General features: G+C 35.8%; 1 protein-coding gene across 3 annotated transcripts in view; it reads left to right on the plus strand.

Annotated features, from left to right (window-relative positions):
• TXNDC16 (thioredoxin domain containing 16) overlaps positions 1–20,732 on the plus strand; it is a 71,277-nt gene that overhangs the window by 6,966 nt on the left and 43,579 nt on the right. For 2 of the 3 annotated variants that reach the window (XM_011385470.2, XM_011385448.2), the window contains exons 2-6: positions 1,311–1,612; positions 2,601–2,683; positions 7,560–7,633; positions 8,458–8,532; positions 20,104–20,225. In XM_011385470.2, the coding sequence (XP_011383772.1) occupies positions 1,450–1,612; positions 2,601–2,683; positions 7,560–7,633; positions 8,458–8,532; positions 20,104–20,225 (517 nt within the window). In that variant the 5' untranslated portion in view covers positions 1,311–1,449. Of the gene's footprint in view, positions 1–369; positions 595–1,310; positions 1,613–2,600; positions 2,684–7,559; positions 7,634–8,457; positions 8,533–20,103; positions 20,226–20,732 lie in introns of those variants that run through there. The other variant, XM_011385456.2, reaches the window with a different exon arrangement.

A 20,732-nucleotide genomic window follows, 5' to 3' on the forward strand; every position in this document is an offset into this window, starting at 1 on the left:
ATCATGAGTAATTAGCTCCTTTTTTTAGATATACCTGCTACTTTGGGGAGAGGTGTTATGTATTTATTGATAATATTGAAAGACCAGAGTAAATATCCAATTTAGTGTAATTTTTCATTCTTTTATTATTTTATTCATTACTGAAAAATTCTACCCCATCCTTATGAGTAATTTTTTTTTTCTCTTTTCGCTCCCTGTTTCCTGTTTTAAGATTGTGATCTTTTTTTTGAAAATTATGGGTTCTATTTGAAATTTAAAAAAATTAAAACAAAATTCTCACCTATACCTATGGGTGTATCTTTAACTTCTGGAAGTATGATATTTTCATATTATACAAATTTTCCTAAACTATCTTCTTTTAAACTTAGGTAATATAGATTATCAGTAGAAAAGCTTCCTGAAAGAAGAAATTGTTTAAGATAAATTTGAAAGTAGCAAAACAGAAGAGAATTGATGGCAGATACAGAGGAGAGTGCAGAAGTAACCACAGCATGAAAAGATGAGAGGAGGTTATCTAGAACAGGGGTCCCAAACCCCCAGGCCGCAGACCACTACTAGTTTGTGGCTTTTTAGAACCAGGCTGCACAGCAAGAGGTGAGCAGGGGTGAGCAAGCAAAGCTTCATCTGTATTTGCAGCCTCTCCCCTGCGCTAGCATCACAGCCTCAGCTCCACCTCAGATCATCAGGCATTAGATTCTCATAGGAGCACCAGTCCCTGGTGCCAAAAAGGTTGGGGACCGCTGACCTAGAACAAATCTGAGTTCAGAAAATAGAACCGAATTAAAATATGAGTTGAAAAAGATATTTGAATTTCTAAGCAATATAAATAAATTTAAGTCTGGAGCATTAAAAATGTGTATTCAAAAGGAATGTTCTTAAGTAGTTTTAATAGCTACTTTCCAGCAGATTTAAAGTAAAAAGAATGTAAACATAGTAGACATATTTTGGATGTCTCACTGCCGTATTAATGGTATTAAATAACTATTTGTGTATTAATTGTAAATCTACTCTTGGTAGAGAAATTTAAAATGCCCAATGTAAAAATGGATTGGATATTTGAGAATTAATTTTAGGACCTTTAAAAATGACAATTAGCTTAACATACTTCATTACTATCTATTAAACTTAAGATACTTTGCGTTACATTTTCCAGATATCTTTGATACATTTTGCAAGTATCAAAGAACCCATAATATTATCAAATCAATGCCATTATATATCATAACTTATCAAATTTTTATTAGAAGGAAATAGTAAAGTACTAGCCAAATCATATATATAAGTAAGGCCTTATATTATTCTTTTTGCAGATTTTACTTCATTCAGTTTTTCAACAAATTCATTCTGCAAAATTTTGTCAAGCACCTAGTCTTGGCCAGGTATTGTCCTAGGCAACAGAACACAGCAGTGAACAAAACAGAATCTCCTGCCTGTATACAACTACAGCTGATGATGTCTTCCAGTTTCAATGTATTTATAGTTGGCATCTCTTTTGTCATGACGTGCATTTTTTACAAGTCAACAGTAGGCTCTCTACCAGAACTGAGTCCTCAGAAATATTTAAGTACATTGCAACAAGGAAAAGCCTCCTTAGCTTATTTTTGTCAAGCCAGTAAGTACTTTTTATTTTCTGATTTTTGTGATGTTTCCATTGCTACTTAATATGTTCAGTGGGAATGTATTGTTAGGATTCATATGTGCTAGCTACAAAGCTGCTACTATAAAATGCCTGCCTGGGTTTGAATCCGGATTCTACTGCTTGACTTCCTGTGTGACCTTGGTCAAGTCACTTAAGTCTCTCTGTGTGTCTTTTTTGTTATTCCTATTATTGAGGAAATAGTATTTGCTTCATAAATTCGTTGTAAGGATTAAGTGATTGTACTCATGTGACTAGTCCATAGTAAATACTAGATAAAAATTAGCTATTAATATAAAAACATCTGAATTTTATCTAGTCATTTCTGAAAGTATACTTTTTGGTATTTTTAGCATGTAAACATTTTAAGTGTTTTTAAACTTTAAATGTAGTATGAGTAATGCTTTAGTATAATACTCTGCTTAGTTAATTAATAACATTAATTAAACTAAATTAACTAATGTAACTATTGAACATAACTAATAATTGTAATGGTCTCATTTAAGTCTTCATGCATTAAAAAATACTATTGGAATTAGTGAGTGAAGAAAATCCACATTTCTATTGACTCATTGTGATTTGAAAATGGTATCTTAAAATCATTTTGAAAGTTTTGTGCATGTGTACATGTCTATTTTGTATATGGTATTAAACTTGGAAAAATAATCCCAAATATTAGATTTAAATTAAACATTTATTTACCTTATTATATTAGAAAGTTTTTAAGGTCACTTACAAAGTTAAAATATGTCATTATAAAGACTTTAGAAATACGAATAATGAAGTTTTGGAAATTAGGGTATAAAATAAAAAACTAGGTGTGTTTAATTACTAATCGTTGTTATTGTATACTAGTTGGGCAAACTAATATATTCTTCAGCTTGCAGCTTTGGGCTTTAATTTTAAAAATTCATCTTTCCTAAGGGCAAGTCATTAAACATTCATAAAACATTTCTTATTTTAGATTCTCCAAGTACCTCTATATTTCTTGAAGAACTGAATAAGGCTGTTAAACCTCTCCAGGACTATGGAATTACAGTTGCAAAGGTAGAAAGACATCTATGTCAATAAGTTATTAGTGACAAACATTTTACATTTATATGATTTAAGACTGAGTATCTAAAAATGCTTATGTTGTTTCACATCTTTTTCCAAACTGGAAAAATATTTTTCTACGTTTCTTTTTTCATAAGGATAAACAGAAGCACAGAAAGATAGTTCTAGATTATTATATAGATTAGTACATATAGAGAAAAAAAGCAGTTTAAAATTCTTTAGCTTAGAATTTAATTTTATTTTGTAAACTGTTGAATTGGGCTGTGGTGTCATTTTTCAATCCTATATTTAGGCATTGGTTTTGTTTTGCCTGACATAATAGATATTCACAATTCAATTGTTTATTAAATTTCTATTAGCACAAATGGAGGTACTAAAATGGAGGTAATTCAAGTATTTTTTCTTTCCCATTCTAAGTCTTTATAATTGCTTATATTGCACTTTCTCTCATGCATGTTAAGTACAAAGTTAAAACAACCTAATTTGAACGTATATAGTTAATTTTTTTCTCAGAAAATGTACATATTTGCCATTGAGTATTATGGAATATTTCCACAAGCATCATGGACTAGATAGCTACCTGAGCCTTTCATTTAATTTAAATTTAGAATTTGTACTTCAGAAAACTAAATGAGAAATAATACAGGGATTATTAAATTCTTTGATTAGTGTCTACCTGACTTTCTGTCCTCCACGTAAGAAACGTCCAAACTTGTAGAGAGTTTTTATAAGAGTTGATTTGAGCCAAACCAACAACAAATGCTGGGGAGCAAGATCTCAAATGCTCCGGAGGATAACAGTTTTGCATTTTCTTTTATGCATTTGAAATTAAAGAGGGAACGTAAGGAAATTACATGAAGATAGGAGAAAGCAAAGTGGGAACTGGATTACAGGATAGTTAAGATTATGTACTTTCTTGAGGAGTCTGAAAAGGTGGTCACCACATATTAGAAGGAAGGGTCTGAAAAGAGGCATTTCAAAGGTATGTTAATGTACATGCACAGAAACAATGGACAAGGCTTGCTTAAGGCAAAAAGATAAGCCTTTTTTTTACTAAAGAAGTTATACGCTTGGGGCATGAATACCTATCATGACCTGCCCAGTTAGGAATTTGTGATCTAATCACCTAGTGAGGTTACTTTTCATAGAACCACTTTCTTTCACACAGTGTACATTTATTCTTAGTTGATTAGCCTTCCTTCTCCGAGAGATTGTCCTTGGTCTCTGCAACTAGAGTTCCAGGGTAAGAAGCATTGAAAGGTTAACTAACCTTGGCTTTTAAAGGGATTCTGTTCTCTCTACCCACAGAACACTTCTTACACCAAATGTGTGAGTTTTCCACACCAAGGAATTCTCACACTAACTACACAAAGTTAGCACAGACCACACAAGTTAAGGGCTCAGTTTTATAAGACTGCCTATCACTTCAGATGCCAATCACAAGTAGTGTGTCCCCAGGTTACCTGAGACTTCTACAGAACTTGGCTACAAATTGAGGGTTCTCACCACTCCTTCCTGAAATGCAGTAATTTGCTATAATGACTCACAAAACCCAGGGAATTACTTTACTTACTATTATTGGTTTATTATAAAGGCTATCTCAGAAATAGTCAAATGGAAGAGACCATAGGGCAAGGTCTTGAGTGCAGGAGGTCTATCCTGGGGTGGTTTGGAGTGTGTCATCCTCTCAGTACTTGGATGTGTCTACCAACCCAGAAGCTCTCCAAACTCTGTTGTTTGAGGTTTTTATGGAGGTTCCATTGTGTAGGCAAGGGTGATTAAATCATTGGTCTTTGTTGATTAACAATCTTACCTGAAGGATAGAAGGTGAGGCTGAAAATTCCAAACCTCTTAATCTTGCCTTTGTCTTTCGGAGGACCAGCTATCTAGGGCACCCCAGTCACCAGTCATTCATTAGCATGGAAGAAGACACTCCAAGGGTTTTAGATGCTCTTACATCTGGAACTGGAGTTAAAAGACCAAATATTAGAACAAAAGATACTCCTAGTATTCATGGTGCTCAGGAAATTATACGGGTTTTAGAAACTCTGTGTTAGGAACTAGGGGCAGAGACCAAATATGTATTTCTTATCATGTCATGGCTATATACCTTAAAAAATTTTTTTTCACTCAGTTCTGTTTGTATAGAGGTACCGTGCCCAGGGTGGGTGCCCACAAAGCTTAATATTCTACTCCAGTTATTAGATACACAGTTACTAGTTACTAGTTTCCTAGTTACTAGATAAATATCATGATTATCCCTTTTGAGAGTCATACCAACCTACTATTTCATTTCTAAATTTCTGTTTAAAACTTTATTCAAAGCTCCTCAGAGATGAGTGCCATTATCATTCCGAGGTATAATTAGTTGTTCAAAGTTAACTGAGACCTAGCACATAATAGATACTCAGTAAATGTTTATGAGATTGAAATAAGTTCACTATATTTAATCTTCTATTGGATAGAAAGATGACTAAGTCTCAGTCTGTTACTTTGAAGGGTTTCTATCCTAAATAGGAATGACGAAATACATTCACAGATCATTTTAGTAATAAGCAGAACCTGACCATTTAGTAAGAGAAATACAAATAAAATGCAGTAGAGATTAAGAGAAAAGAAAGCTCATACCTGATTGTCGGGGTGGAAGATCACACATGGTATTGGGAAAGACCACAAAAAGTAGCATTTTGAGATTTCTCAAAAGTTGAGATTTCAAGAGGCAAAGGTAGATGAAGAAAACACTAAAATATAAATGGACTAAATATTTCAATTAAGACAAAAATTGTCAAGCATGTATAAGAACCAAAGCCAACTATATGAACCCCTCGAGTTTGGTAACATTTCTACTATCAAAACTTTCCAGATATTACCACTTCCAGTACCTTCACTTTTACCCCTTACTCCTTATCCAAACCATCATCATTTCTTATCTGGGAAGTCACAGTAGCCTTCTAATAATTGGCATTTCTCCTTCTTCACATGTAAGTCAGTTGTGTCCTCTCAGAAGGCTTTGCATTATAGTTATGATAAACTGAAACTTTTGTGGGCACTGGCTTCCTCTTTAATCTCATTTTCTGTCCCTCCCCTTGCTGATTTTGTTCCTGACACATACTGGTCAATCTTTCTGTTACCCGAATCTCCAGATATGTTATTTCCACAAGACCTTTGAAGATATCTTCCCACTCTGCTCAGAACTCGTCTATTTCACATACTTATATATTTGTATGCATCACTCCATTACTTCATTCTTTGTACAAATGTCACTTCCTTGATTCCTATCTAAAATGTCCTATTACACGCTAACCCCTTAATATATTTTTTTATAGCACTTAACATTACATATTAGTTTTTTAAATGATCTGTCTCTACTTTTAGAATGTAGATTCTAAAGGTAAAGATTTTTATTTGGAACTTAACAGCACCCCCAGTGACTAGAACAGTGACTAACATATAGTAGGTATTCAAATAGATGATGAATGGACAAATGGACCAGTTTATTGTCATAATGCCAACCATCCCCTATGCTCTGACTTTTAAACATTCTTTTAAAAATTACATTCACAAATTTTTACTTTTTTTGGTTATGGCTATACTCTGACTTTTAACTTTCTCTTTTCCTGATATCTTTTCTGAGTATCACTTCTCCTTTTGTAGCTTTTGGGGGAACAAATGTAGCTTCCCTAATTGTCATTCTGATTACTCAAACTCTATTAAAATTAAATTCAACAACAACAATAAAACCCATCATAAAGAGCCCCAAAACTTAAAATCCAAAACAAAGTAACTTCTTCTAGCCTTGGTTTTGGTAAGTTATATTGGTGGCTACCCATTTGCTCCATCTAATAACCTCTTCATTCTCTTTATTGTCTTCCTTCCGCCGCTCTATTCCATGTTGCATATACATGCTCAAATTTCTCCTTAGTTTTACTTACCGTATTTGTGAAGTCTCTTGAATCTCTTTTGTCCTTTTCTGCTTGACTTCAGATCCCAGTCATACTCGACCTATAATAATGTGATATTCTTTCAACCTGCCTCCTTATCTTTGTGCTCTCATGCCTTCCATTTTATCTTCATGTTCAGGATTGTCCTTATATTTTTTAGTTAGAGTCCTGATTGTAAGCGGTCAAGGGTTGTGATGGCTGCTCTAACATCATTAGGGACTCAGGTTCATTTTTTCTGTTGCACTGTCTTTAGCAGGTGTTTCTTCTTGAAAGATTCATCACGGTCCCTGATTACTGCTGGTTTTCTAGCTATCTTGTCTGAGTTTTGTCAGGAAGAAGTGAGAAGAGCAAGAGTTTTTATTTTTAGTCCATCCCCTTTTAAGAGCCTTCTAGGAATCCCAGCCAAATGACTTAACACCACTTAGCCATCCTTGGCTATTGGGAGCTTGTAAAAATCTTTTAATGGGGTACTTGCTTTTAGTGAAGTTCTCTTAGTAAAACAAAAGGGGAAGGTGTATTCTGGGTAGGAAACCAGTAGTATCTGCCATACTTGTATTTAGGCTGCTGAGATGCTTTCATGGTCCCAGTTTACCACTCACTTCTATGCTTCCTGGCTTTTGCTCATAATTTTTGTCCTGCTTTGTTTCCTTCCTTTTCTACCTAGTTACCTTCTACTTGCTCCATAAGATTGAATTAAATGTAAACTCTTAGATGTAATTAAATACAACTCTTAGGTGTAGAAAAAGTTTCTGGGTTACCTCAAGCACTTGAACAAATGAGCAATTACAGGATAAAAATCAGAAAGAAAACTAAAAAAAATTTAACCTGGAGATAAACTGTAATGTTTAATTTTCCTTCTTGTTCTCCTAACCAAGAAACTTTACCTTTTGATATATATTCTAAACCTTAAATATAATCTTTTAAAGGTTAATTGTGCTAAAGAAGAAACATCAAGATACTGTGGAAAAGAAAAGGATTTGATGAAAGCCTATTTATTCAGGTAAACTATTATTTTTAGTGTGATGGATAAATATAAAGCTATACTTCTAGAATACTTAAGTGTATAAATTATCACTAATCTGGAATAAAGTTGTTTGCAGTGGGGGTCACATATGAAGCTTAGCAAAAAGTTCAAGTATTAGATTTGTTACCTGCACTTTAGCTTCCTTGTCTATAAAATGAAGAGAATGATACCTACTTCACAGGGTTGTTTTGAATATTACATGAGAATCTTATGTAGACTCCTACTACAAATGCCTCTTAAGTATGCACTTAGAAAATTTAGTGTTCTAAGTAGATATGGTAGGCCCATATTCAGGTGTGAAATAAATGTGCCTTATTTTTGAGGAATCTGCTGATGTTCTGGATGTGGACTCCTCTGTACTTGGGTCTATAAGAGATTTCTCAGATTTTCTCTACAGACCCTTGGGATTTGGCCTAGAAAGTGGGGAGAGAACCTGTCTCCTCGGGGGCCTACTGTGGAGGACACTTCTTTCTCTCTCCTGCTTGTCTTTTTCCCAGCCCAGTTTGGGGAATCTGTGTATGTACGTGACAGGGAGGTTAGTAGGAAGCCCTGTTTAGACTCATGTTTTATTCCAGTTTTTTTTTTTTTTTTTGCTAGGCCCAAAAACCTAAGTTAACATGGTTATTTAGTGTATCTTCAATAAATATTTGAGCGTATATTATGGCTAGCACTCTGTTAGGTGCATGAGATAATGCATACAGGCTCTAACATTAAAGAACTAAAAGCCTAGTATATTTGAGAAACAAGTAAATTGGATGCTAAGGAGATATTTCTGTAATGCCTTTTTGAACTTTTTACAGGGGCAACATATTACTCAGAGAATTCCCTACTGACACCTTGTTTGATGTGAATGCCATTATCGCTCACGTTCTCTTGTAAGTACAGGGAGTACCCATTCATGTCTTTATTACTTATATGGTGATTTCATTTTAGACAACCACAATCCATTAAAATATTTTAGAGTTTTAATAGATTTGTAGTCATGAAATTCACACAAATTGCTAGTCTATCTTCCCACATAGAGGATCTAAAATTTCTTAAGCAACAAAGGATACAGAAATATGTAGATACTCTGTATAAAAATAGGAGATGATACAACATGACCATATGAGTTATACTATAGCTTTTGCTTTTGATTCTACCTGAGAATTGAAGATTTTACCAGGTAAGAAGCTCACCTTTGCTATTCTCACTTGGATTTTTAAAGTTATCTAGGATACTTCTCACCCAGCTTGACTTTTTTCTAGAGGCTATAGCTCTGTGTCTGCTCAGTAAGTGTAGAAACAGTACAAATGATCTCAGCACATACCTGAACGTTTACTGAGAGTAAGCGAGCAAATCTAATTTAAGTTCCCTGCCATGGAGTCTTTAGGCCTTGGCCTCAGGCCTACCTGGCGTTCATTCCTGTAGTCTCCCTCGGAATGAAGTCTAGTATTCTCTTTGGTGACAGAGCTGGAAACTGTGACTTGTTAAGGAAACGAGTTTACATGGACTTTCCCAATTTAATGTTGTTGTAGGTCTGTACCGACTAAGACCTTTGCTAACATTGGCTGTCTTTTTCTACTTAGCTCTCCTCTTCCTTCTCTGACTGGATTCCCATGCAAATTGGGTGAAAGTTAAGGTATTGAAAGCTCAAAACCGTTAAGTGAAAAGTTGTGTTTATCATTTTGCAAACAGACACTTTTAAATGTTCCAGTACTAATAATATGTTAATGAAAGGTCGTAATGAATCCCCGACAACCAAGGATCCTAAGGCCTGTCAGCTAAGAAGCCAAATGTAAGGAATGAAAGATGGACTTTTGAAGAAGGAATTCCAAAGAACTATTGGGCTGCCTTAGAAGCCCTTTCCTGGGATAGAGAAGGGGTGGCTATTTTGAGGGTGGGAGGTGTGTCGTAAAAAGCTTAGCAAAAAGTTCAAGTAATAGAATGATACTTGTTTTATAGTAGATTTCTGATGACTGTCTTTGGCCCAGAAATGAGAGTGAAGAAACAAAAAGATCCTTTGAGGGATGGAGGAAGGGTGAATAAGATTGTCTTTGACAAGTTTGACAGCAAATCCTGGAGTGGCAGGTGCACCTTGGACAACCTGATGAAAAGATGGTTTTGAAATAATTGGGCCTTCGGTGTAGAGAGGCTGTTAGTGCTGGGGACCCTGTTATTTGAACTGACTAGCCTATGGGGCTTGTGTCATGCAGTCCTGCTTTGGTGGTGTCCTGTTCCTTGTGCTATAGTAATGTCGATTTATAGAACACTGATTCCACAAAGGTTATTCCCCATGTTCCTGCTAAATGCCAGATACCTCTTTGGCATTTGGGGATACAAAACAATAGGATGTAGCTTCTCTTCTCTAGGAATTTAGCGTTTTGTTGTAGAGATATATATAAACAAAATATTATGTGGTAAGTAAAATAGAAGTGTATGCATAAGGGCTTAAGGATCTGCTGGGTAAGGAAGTAGTTACTTGTGCCTAAAATGAGGATGGATATTTACTAAGAAGACTTCCTGAAGAAGGTGGCACTTGAGATGCATCTTAAAGGATAAGTGGGGGTTTGCTTGGTTGTGAAACGGAAGGTAGTGAAAGCAGTGGGAATTGTATGAGCAGAGGAATGGAGGTTAGAATAGTTTGGAGAAGATAATTTTTACTAGAGTATGACATGTGAAGCAGAAGATCAGGGCAGAGAAGTAAGCATGGAGTCAGATGAAGGAATCTTTGTTTACCATGTGAAGGCGTTTATTAGGCTTTTGGGTAGCCACTGAAGACTGAGAAGTCCATCTCTAGCCCACAATTCCTGTGTCATCTTTTAGTCTTGACCATAGGCAATTACAAGACTTTGTCTAGCAGGCTGCATAGGGAGAAGGTGCCTTGTCCACACTGGACTTGAATGAAGTTTTCTAGAGAAAATTGAGGTTAAGGACTTATGACTCTCCCCACTCCCAGTCCGTAAGGCCAAACATGCTGGTATGTACACCTGCATTTCTAACCCAAGTGTCTGTTTGGAGGCCTCACTATCAGAGACCTTGGATAAAGTACCTCTCAAGTACATCTGATAAGACCTCCTTATCTCTACTTTGACTCAGTCCCTTTCCACTCCTAGCCCTTCTGCCTATCCTTCACCCCAGCCCCTGGGTCCATAAAGAGCTAGGAGTCTTTTGTTTGGGGCTCCTTAGAATGAGATGATTCCTTGAATCTATGCTTTGTCCACCTGACCCTCACCTGGGGCTATTTCAAAGCAGGGAAGGGAATGGAACATTCTGGAACTGATGCCTCTCTTTTTGCCTCTTGCTGTTTGGCTTGCTGTCCTTATCGATCACCCCAACTCAACACCTGCTTGCTCAACAGAAGCAGGCAAGTGATGTGATCAGATTAGCACTGGAGAGCCTTTCCTAGTGCATGTGACGAGCACACAGAGAAACCATCGTGTGGCCATCTACAATCCAGGGAAGCAGAGTAGAGAGAGCAAAGAGGGGATTTTCTTTTTAATGCTTAGGAGTTGAAATTAACTGAAATTGGTAATAGTTAATTTGGTAACAATCAGCAAAACTACAAACTTGAGTTAATCCCTGATTTCTTCTTTTCCACCTTACTCTGCTCCAAATCCTAGCTGATCACCATCTGAACTAGGCCAGAAAGAACAAATATACAGAAGATAAGTCTAATTTAACATGTTGACTTTTCAGGATACAATAAGTGAAATAAAGCAGGTGTTTAGAGAATAGCATAGTACCATGTATGTAAGAAAGAGAGTAAGCCCAAAACTCTAAAGGGTCTCAGATATTACCCTACTTGCACATATAGTTGTAGAAACACCTCGCCTCTGGATCAGAAATAAGACTACATAGCCAGTGGCCCCAGTAATGTGGTAGTTCTAGATCCCAACACCCAATTGTACGCAGAGCATCAGAGTGAGACCATATACTTATATCTGTACTTATAGTGAGGTTTAGAGAAAGAACTCAGAAATTATGAATCTTTAAGGTTATATATAAAAGCTGGCACCTCTACTCTCCAAGAGATGGAGTGCTTATCTTTTTCTCTGGGATGTAAACAAATCCTCGGTTGGGACAGGAGAGGAGGTCTCTACTAAATATTGTAAGCATTGGACTCTGGGGAAGATAAAAGATTTTATTACACTTTGAATGGCTTCAGAGAAAAGAGAGAATAGTTAGAATGGAGACATTCTCCATCTTTGTGTCATGCCAGCTTTCATCTTCAGGAGACTTAGATTTTATAGGAACACAGAGAAATCTCTGGAGGATTGTATTCTAACAGAGGCATATATAAAGATATTTATGATATATTTAAGGGTTTCACAAGAAACTGGTAATATTGGTTTACAGGAATGGAATGGGGAAGCTGGGATGGATGAAGGAGTTGTAGGTAGACTCTTGTCAACTTTTTTGGTACCTTTTGTGTTTTGAACCATATAAAAGTGTTACCAATTTGCAAAATAAATGAAATTTAAATTAAAAATAAGAATTTGGTTTATAGTCTAAAATTTCTTAGCTCTGTTTTCTAAAATAAACACAGTCAAAACTTGTGGAATTGGGTGGTTTGATAACTGTGAGGAAAATTTTACTTCCAGCTTCTTTATAGTAGATTTCTGATGACTGTCTTTGGCCCAGAAATGAGAGTGAAGAAACAAAAAGATCCTTTGAGGGATGGAGGAAGGGTGAATAAGATTGTCTTTGACAAGTTTGACAGCAAATCCTGGAGTGGCAGGTGCACCTTGGACAACCTGATGAAAAGATGGTTTTGAAATAATTGGGCCTTCGGTGTAGAGAGGCTGTTAGTGCTGGGGACCCTGTTATTTGAACTGACTAGCCTGTGGGGCTTGTGTCATGCAGTCCTGCTTTGGTGATGTCCTGTTCCTTGTGCTATAGTAATGTCGATTTATAGAACACTGATTCCACAAAGGTTATTCCCCATGTTCCTGCTAAATGCCAGATACCTCTTTGGCATTTGGGGATACAAAACAATAGGATGTAGCTTCTCTTCTCTAGGAATTTAGCGTTTTGTTGTAGAGATATATATAAACAAAATATTATGTGGTAAGTAAAATAGAAGTGTATGCATAAGGGCTTAAGGATCTGCTGGGTAAGGGAGTAGTTACTTGTGCCTAAAATTAGGGTGGATATTTACTAAGAAGACTTCCTGAAGGAGGTGGCACTTGAGATGCATCTTAAAGGATAAGTGGGGGTTTGCTTGGTTGTGAAACGGAAGGTAGTGAAAGCAGTGGGAATTGTATGAGCAGAGGAATGGAGGTTAGAATAGTTTGGAGAAGATAATTTTTACTAGAGTATGACATGTGAAGCAGGAGATCAGGGCAGAGAAGTAAGCATGGGGTCAGATGAAGGAATCTTTGTTTACCATGTGAAGGCGTTTATTAGGCTTTTGGGTAGCCACTGAAGACTGAGAAGTCCATCTCTAGCCCACAATTCCTGTGTCATCTTTTAGTCTTGACCATAGGCAATTACAAGACTTTGTCTAGCAGGCTGCATAGGGAGAAGGTGCCTTGTCCACACTGGACTTGAATGAAGTTTTCTAGAGAAAATTGAGGTTAAGGACTTATGACTCTCCCCACTCCCAGTCCGTAAGGCCAAACATGCTGGTATGTACACCTGCATTTCTAACCCAAGTGTCTGTTTGGAGGCCTCACTATCAGAGACCTTGGATAAAGTACCTCTCAAGTACATCTGATAAGACCTCCTTATCTCTACTTTGACTCAGTCCCTTTCCACTCCTAGCCCTTCTGCCTATCCTTCACCCCAGCCCCTGGGTCCATAAAGAGCTAGGAGTCTTTTGTTTGGGGCTCCTTAGAATGAGATGATTCCTTGAATCTATGCTTTGTCCACCTGACCCTCACCTGGGGCTATTTCAAAGCAGGGAAGGGAATGGAACATTCTGGAACTGATGCCTCTCTTTTTGCCTCTTGCTGTTTGGCTTGCTGTCCTTATCGATCACCCCAACTCAACACCTGCTTGCTCAACAGAAGCAGGCAAGTGATGTGATCAGATTAGCACTGGAGAGCCTTTCCTAGTGCATGTGACGAGCACACAGAGAAACCATCGTGTGGCCATCTACAATCCAGGGAAGCAGAGTAGAGAGAGCAAAGAGGGGATTTTCTTTTTAATGCTTAGGAGTTGAAATTAACTGAAATTGGTAATAGTTAATTTGGTAACAATCAGCAAAACTACAAACTTGAGTTAATCCCTGATTTCTTCTTTTCCACCTTACTCTGCTCCAAATCCTAGCTGATCACCATCTGAACTAGGCCAGAAAGAACAAATATACAGAAGATAAGTCTAATTTAACATGTTGACTTTTCAGGATACAATAAGTGAAATAAAGCAGGTGTTTAGAGAATAGCATAGTACCATGTATGTAAGAAAGGGAGTAAGCCCAAAACTCTAAAGAGTCTGAAATATTACCCTACTTGCACATATAGTTGTAGAAACACCTAGCCTCTGGATCAGAAATAAGACTACATAGCCAGTGGCCCCAGTAATGTGGTAGTTCTAGATCCCAACACCCAATTGTACGCAGAGCATCAGAGTGAGACCATATACTTATATCTGTACTTATAGTGAGGTTTAGAGAAAGAACTCAGAAATTATGAATCTTTAAGGTTATATATAAAAGCTGGCACCTCTACTCTCCAAGAGATGGAGTGCTTATCTTTTTCTCTGGGATGTAAACAAATCCTCGGTTGGGACAGGAGAGGAGGTCTCTACTAAATATTGTAAGCATTGGACTCTGGGGAAGATAAAAGATTTTATTACACTTTGAATGGCTTCAGAGAAAAGAGAGAATAGTTAGAATGGAGACATTCTCCATCTTTGTGTCATGCCAGCTTTCATCTTCAGGAGACTTAGATTTTATAGGAACACAGAGAAATCTCTGGAGGATTGTATTCTAACAGAGGCATATATAAAGATATTTATGATATATTTAAGGGTTTCACAAGAAACTGGTAATATTGGTTTACAGGAATGGAATGGGGAAGCTGGGATGGATGAAGGAGTTGTAGGTAGACTCTTGTCAACTTTTTTGGTACCTTTTGTGTTTTGAACCATATAAAAGTGTTACCAATTTGCAAAATAAATGAAATTTAAATTAAAAATAAGAATTTGGTTTATAGTCTAAAATTTCTTAGCTCTGTTTTCTAAAATAAACACAGTCAAAACTTGTGGAATTGGGTGGTTTGATAACTGTGAGGAAAATTTTACTTCCAGCTTCTAGATGGATTAAGAAGAATATTTAGAAAAAGAAAGTTGAAGTAACAACTAATCTTTATTCGTTGATTAATAATACTGTGGCAAGTTAGTTAGAGGTGTAAGAGGTTAAGACACTATAATCTCAAATATGGATTGGAAGGTTGTATGATACATGAAGAAGTCTAGATTCACCAAGGATTTGAGTCCTCCCATTCCATTGTGTGATCTGAGCACTTTATCTTTTCTGATTTCTAGTTTTTCTCATTTCTAAATGTTATAATTGCAGCCTTATGAGATTATTGTGAAGAATGAATAAGGTGATGCATGTGAAAATTACATTGTGAATTTTAACCAGTACTCTACAAATGTTAGTTGCTTTTTATATTTATATATATATATAAATGTGGGTAGTCTCATTTTGCAATAGAGAAAAAAAAAGCAGTCCATATTCAGATATCTACCTATGGTTCTGTTCACACAGTGATGACAGAAGTGAGTCTATGTGAGCTCGTGCTGTGTCAGTTGCTTGTGATATTTGCCATGAGGCAGCAATTGCAAAGAATGACCATTCTTCTTTTAGTCATTGTTGACTCCTAAAAATCATCCAATGATGCAAAAAAGGAAGGATTATTCAGTACCTAAGAAACAATGGAATCTCATTAACTCTGGTTAATGGTACGTGATATCCTTGTGACAATATTGTCAGAAACTGAAGTTTTTTTCCCTTTAAATTAACTTACTACTAATAATTCGAACTTCAACTATTATAGGAATTATTTTCAGCAATCATAATTTCCGCTAATATATTATTCTTTAACACATTATTGCTGAGCCTAGGTATTCAGTCTTTAGGAGACATTACTGTAGAACCTCTGGGGAAAGCTACTCTTAGAGGTATCTTCCTCTAAAACTCCTAAACTGGTCCTTTCTTAATAGATTTTGAGCTATTGTTCATTCTTTTATCTGTATAAGGTTTGTTCCTGCACAGTATCAAAAAGGGGTTCCTTTTTGATAGTGATATATTTTTTACTGGGAAATTGTAATAAAAAATCACTTGTCTTGCATTTGAATGCAGGACATGTTCAATGTTAATTGGTGGTAATGGTTATATCTTCAAACTGCCCTTTTATACAAAGCCCTACTACCAGTGCATAGCACCATGCATGACATATGTTAGATGCTCAAAAAGTACTGAATTGGTGGAGTGAATTTGGAAGCTTCACTCTTTTGTGTTAAAAATGGGAGAAGCAGAAATCTTGTGTTATAAGTCCATAAGATAGTTTCTGGTGATAAGAATTTTATAAGAAGCAAGCTAGTAGGAGAATATATGATGTATGACAGAAAGACAAAGATGTTTATGAACTTTGTTATTACTTGTACTCTTAATTCACATTTCGGAAGTGATTTCTACCTGCTCATTTTTAAAAAAACTGTATTAATTTAGAAAATGCTTAATAAAACACTTTGGGATATTTCATTTTATGCATGAATGTGGCCAGTCACAATAATTAATTTAGATAAAATCTGTTGCTCTCTGCTTCCTCTCTTCCCCTATTTCCTTTTATTTATTTATTTATTTATTTATTTTGTCTTAGGGATTTTGCTATGGCTATTTTGTCTTAGGGATTTTGCTATGGCAAAATAGAAAGTAACATTTTCTTTTTATTGTTTTTTTTTTAGAATTTGAATAATAGAAATATAATATAAAAATGGTCTTTTATTTTCTGAAAAAAGGCTGAGCAGCTTGCTATACTCTATGAGTAGGGTCACATAGACTGTTCAGTTTCTTTTTTTTTCTGATACCTACTCTTACCATATATGTTATGTATCTAATAGTTGTGATAGGAGAGTCTCAGGAAGAGCATGCCAAGGAAAAGGAGGGCCTTTCTGGGGTGGAAGAACTCTCAGGTCAGAGCAGCCCCAGGCCGTTTTACTGCTTCATTAGAGCAAGAAAATCCCAAGACAGACTTTTCCTTTAGCCCATTTCTGTCAGTATTGCTCCTCTTTGTGACTGGGGTGAAGGAGCACAGGCCTGTGGAATGGATCCTAGAGATTCCTAGATGTGTCCATATTCTGGAAGTTAACATTAAAATTTTGAAGCCATTGGGAAAAATCATAGTGATCATTAGATTATGAATGTCATTAGTTTTGGTTTATTATTACCTCATGGGTAACGACTGCTTAAGGAGTTTTAGGACATGAGGCAAGGTAACTTCTCAAAGCCCCATGACCTTATCTGTAAAATAGAGTTAGTGATCATACCAATCTCAGATAGTTGCCATGAAAATTAAAGAAAACACAGTACATTGCTGAGAGTTCTTAGTTATGAACCCCAGAATCTGGATCTGACTGGCTTAAGCAGAAAAGGATTTGGAGCAGATATAGGAAATCTCAGGTTCACTAGAAAAGATGAGAACTGAACTCAGTTTATATGACTGAATTAGAGTCAAGATCATGACAAAGAACCAGTCTGGAGAGTACTGCTGCATTACTGCTGAGAGTTGCATGCCACGGCTTGTATCTCCTGAAGTGGGACTGTCATCAGCACTTTTTTCATTGCTGCCTTTGAAGCTGACTATTGCTGCTGTTGCTTCTTGAAAGAATTCTGCACTGTTCTTGATTCGTAACTTACATCACTAGCTCCTGATCCAAAATGTCAAGCAAGTGAATTTGGGTCATATTGCTTATGCCTTGCATCAGGGAACTTGAGAAAGTAAGTTTACCATAATATTAGATTTTTGAGAGCACTCTGCTTTTTTATGAGGTGAGCTCTGCCCAATAGAAAGACTTAGGAAACTGGGAATTCCCAAAGCAAAAGAGAGGAGCTCAGAGCTAGGCAGTCCCAATACTGATAAACTGCTGTGCCTGACATGTGGTAATGTCCCCCAAATGTTGGCTTTTATTAATTTATATTTGCCAGTCTTTATTTGAGAAAAAGGTTAGGGAGATTTCGTCTCCCATGTTTGATTTTTGAAGCACATAGATTAGAACTGCTAGAGAAATAAAGGTAAATGGGTGGATGGAATTTCTAAGGCTAGAATTTACATGGAAGTCCAACTAAGTTTACTAGATAGCACCTCCAAAATGCTTTGAAGTTACTCAACAGTAATTCTGAACTTGTTAGCCAAAATGTATAAGCAGCTGCTACCCACACTGCCACCAAGTCACTCTTGCCTTTAATTAGTTGCCTTCCTTTCTACCTGCTTTCCCATTTACAAGAGTAGTCAGTAATATAGTTTAAAAGTCCTGGCCTTAGTGTCAGAAGGCCTAGATTTGAATCTTAGGTCTACCAGTGACTACCAATGTGATCTGGAGCAGGTTACTTAATCCTTCAGACTGTCGAATGTATGTGTTGAATAAAGAATATTGCAAGAACATTGTTGAAGGTTTAAATGACAACGTGAAATATCTGGCACATAGTGAGTACTGCTTTGTAAATATTTCTTTTAAAAACAAAACGAACCCTGGGAATTGTAAAAGATCAAGTTTTACATTTCTTTTAAAAGATTGAGGAAATTTGTAGTAAGTCAATATTTAAGCCAGTGTAATTTAGGGCAGTAGTTTCAGGCTGTCCATGAAATCACAATACTTTTATAATAATACTAAGACATTATTCGCCTTTTACACTGTCATTCTCTCAGGAGTGCAGTTTCTAAAGGTTATATGATATGTGATGTCATAACAGATTGAATGCAGAAGCAGTTACAAGAATACAGCTGTTTTTTATTTAGTCCAATATTAAGATTTGCAAAAATGTAAAACAATGCCACTCTTTTCACTAAATTTTTCTTTTGTTTTGGAAAATTTAGGTTGGTTTTTTTTTTTTTTAAATAAAAAGCATTTATATTAAGACGCTATAGAGTTTAAAAGAATTAATACTTTTAAATTTCTTTTTTAATTTTTATTTTGGCACCTATTGGTAGATATAACTTAGATAAACAAAAGCTCTTTGAAGAACTCAAAGGTATCTTGAGACCAAAATAGTTTAAGAACTGCAGTATTAGCAGAAAGTACCATATTTTCCATAGGAAGAAATCGTGATTAACTAATTTGTTGAAGATAGTTGAGTGAACCTTGGCTTATTTAAATATTTAAATGGACTTGGGCTTATTTAAGTGGACTTGGAACAACTTTCAAGAATCTTTAAAATTTGTCTAACAAAAATACACACACAGACAGATAAGTGAAATGCGTTGTTAGAGGATTATGTAGAAGTAGAAAATTAATAAAGAAGAGTCTTTCGAATGAAGAAATACTATCAGTCTGATTTACACATTGAAAAGATGATTTAGAAGAATTACAGTCAAGTGGAAAGATCACTGAACTAGGAGTAAGAAGGCCTGTTCTGTGTTCTGTTCCTGGTTCCTTGATTCAGTAAATGTATTTCCGAGTAACTAAGCTTTTCAGTGTTTTGAACTTGCATTTCTTCAAACAAAGAATGGGAATAATTCCTACTCTACCTTTTATATATTCAACAAATATTTATTGATCACCTGATAGATAATATACTAGGCTCTGTTCTTAGTTATTACAGATATAGTGATAAAATATGCAAGGTCCCTGCCTCGCAAACGTAACAGTTTAATGAGAGAGGCTGGAGTAAACAAGTAAACAAATATATAAGTATTTATAAATTGTGATAAGTACTATGAAGGGATCAAATAGTGTGAAATGAAAGCAGAAAATGCTATAGACCTACTTATGTAGGGCCAACAGGGAAGGCTTCTCTGAGATGAGATGTATGAGAAGGAGCAGAGGGAATAGCTTTCAGCAAAGAGAATTGTGTCTCAGAGGTCCTGAGGTGTGCCTAAAGTGGTAGACATGAGGGATGGTAGAACAAAATGAGGCTGGAGAAGTAGGCAAGGTCTAGGTTATACAGGGCCTTCTTATGTTACAGGCCATGGAAAGAGGCATGCAGTTTAGATGTGTGAAGGGCTCAAATGTGTTCAAGCTGAGAGATCTGTAAGGGATTATTTGGCCAGAATAGGATATTAGCGAATACAGCTTAAATACATTGAGAGGTGGTCGTGATGGAGAACGAGCATCATTTTTTACAACTGTCCCTACTTGATGTTCTTAGGGACAGGTTAATGATTTAGGAGTGATTTTAATTTAGTGTTAAAATGCTTAGGTTTTTACTAACTTTTTTTTGATTAGGTTCTTTTATTTCCTCAATAAATATAACTAAATTCATATCAGGTTTTTCTACTAATTACATCTGTTTATTTTAGTGCTCTTCTTTTCAATGAAGTAAAATATATTACCACTCTGGAAGACCTTCAGAATATAGAAAATGCTCTGAAAGGAAAAGCAAACATTGCATTTTCATATGTAAGAGCTATTGGAACACCAGGTATTTATTAACTTCTACTTTAATTTTGCTGTGCATTTATACTTATGTGATTATATCAAAAAATAGTGATTTTGACCACAATCTTAATATTTTAAAATAAATTTACAGTCTCTTTACTATTATGTTTTCTCTTTTTAAATGAGCAGCATAGCATAGTGGTTGAACAAAAACTCTGGAGCCAGACTGCCTAGAGTAGACTTCCTGCTCCATTAATTACTTATAGTATGACTTTGGACAACTTACTTAACCTATTTCCTAGTCACTAACATGGTGAAATCACCTCTTAGTGTTATTGGGAGGACCAAATGACTTTGAATAATTAAAATGGTTTCTGGCATACAGTAGGTGCTTTGCAAGTTCACTGAAACTTTTTATTTCTTTATAGTCTTCGTGGTACATGGTATAGTAGTTTATAGTATCTAGTAAATGTTGTTGACTTAGTGGCTTTCTTTTTAAATATTTTGCTATTTTCTGTTTTGACATTTTTTAAATTTTTAAAACATTGAT

This window comes from Pteropus vampyrus, unplaced genomic scaffold (genome assembly GCF_000151845.1).
Source record: "Pteropus vampyrus isolate Shadow unplaced genomic scaffold, Pvam_2.0 Scaffold15, whole genome shotgun sequence".
Lineage (NCBI taxonomy): Eukaryota > Metazoa > Chordata > Mammalia > Chiroptera > Pteropodidae > Pteropus > Pteropus vampyrus.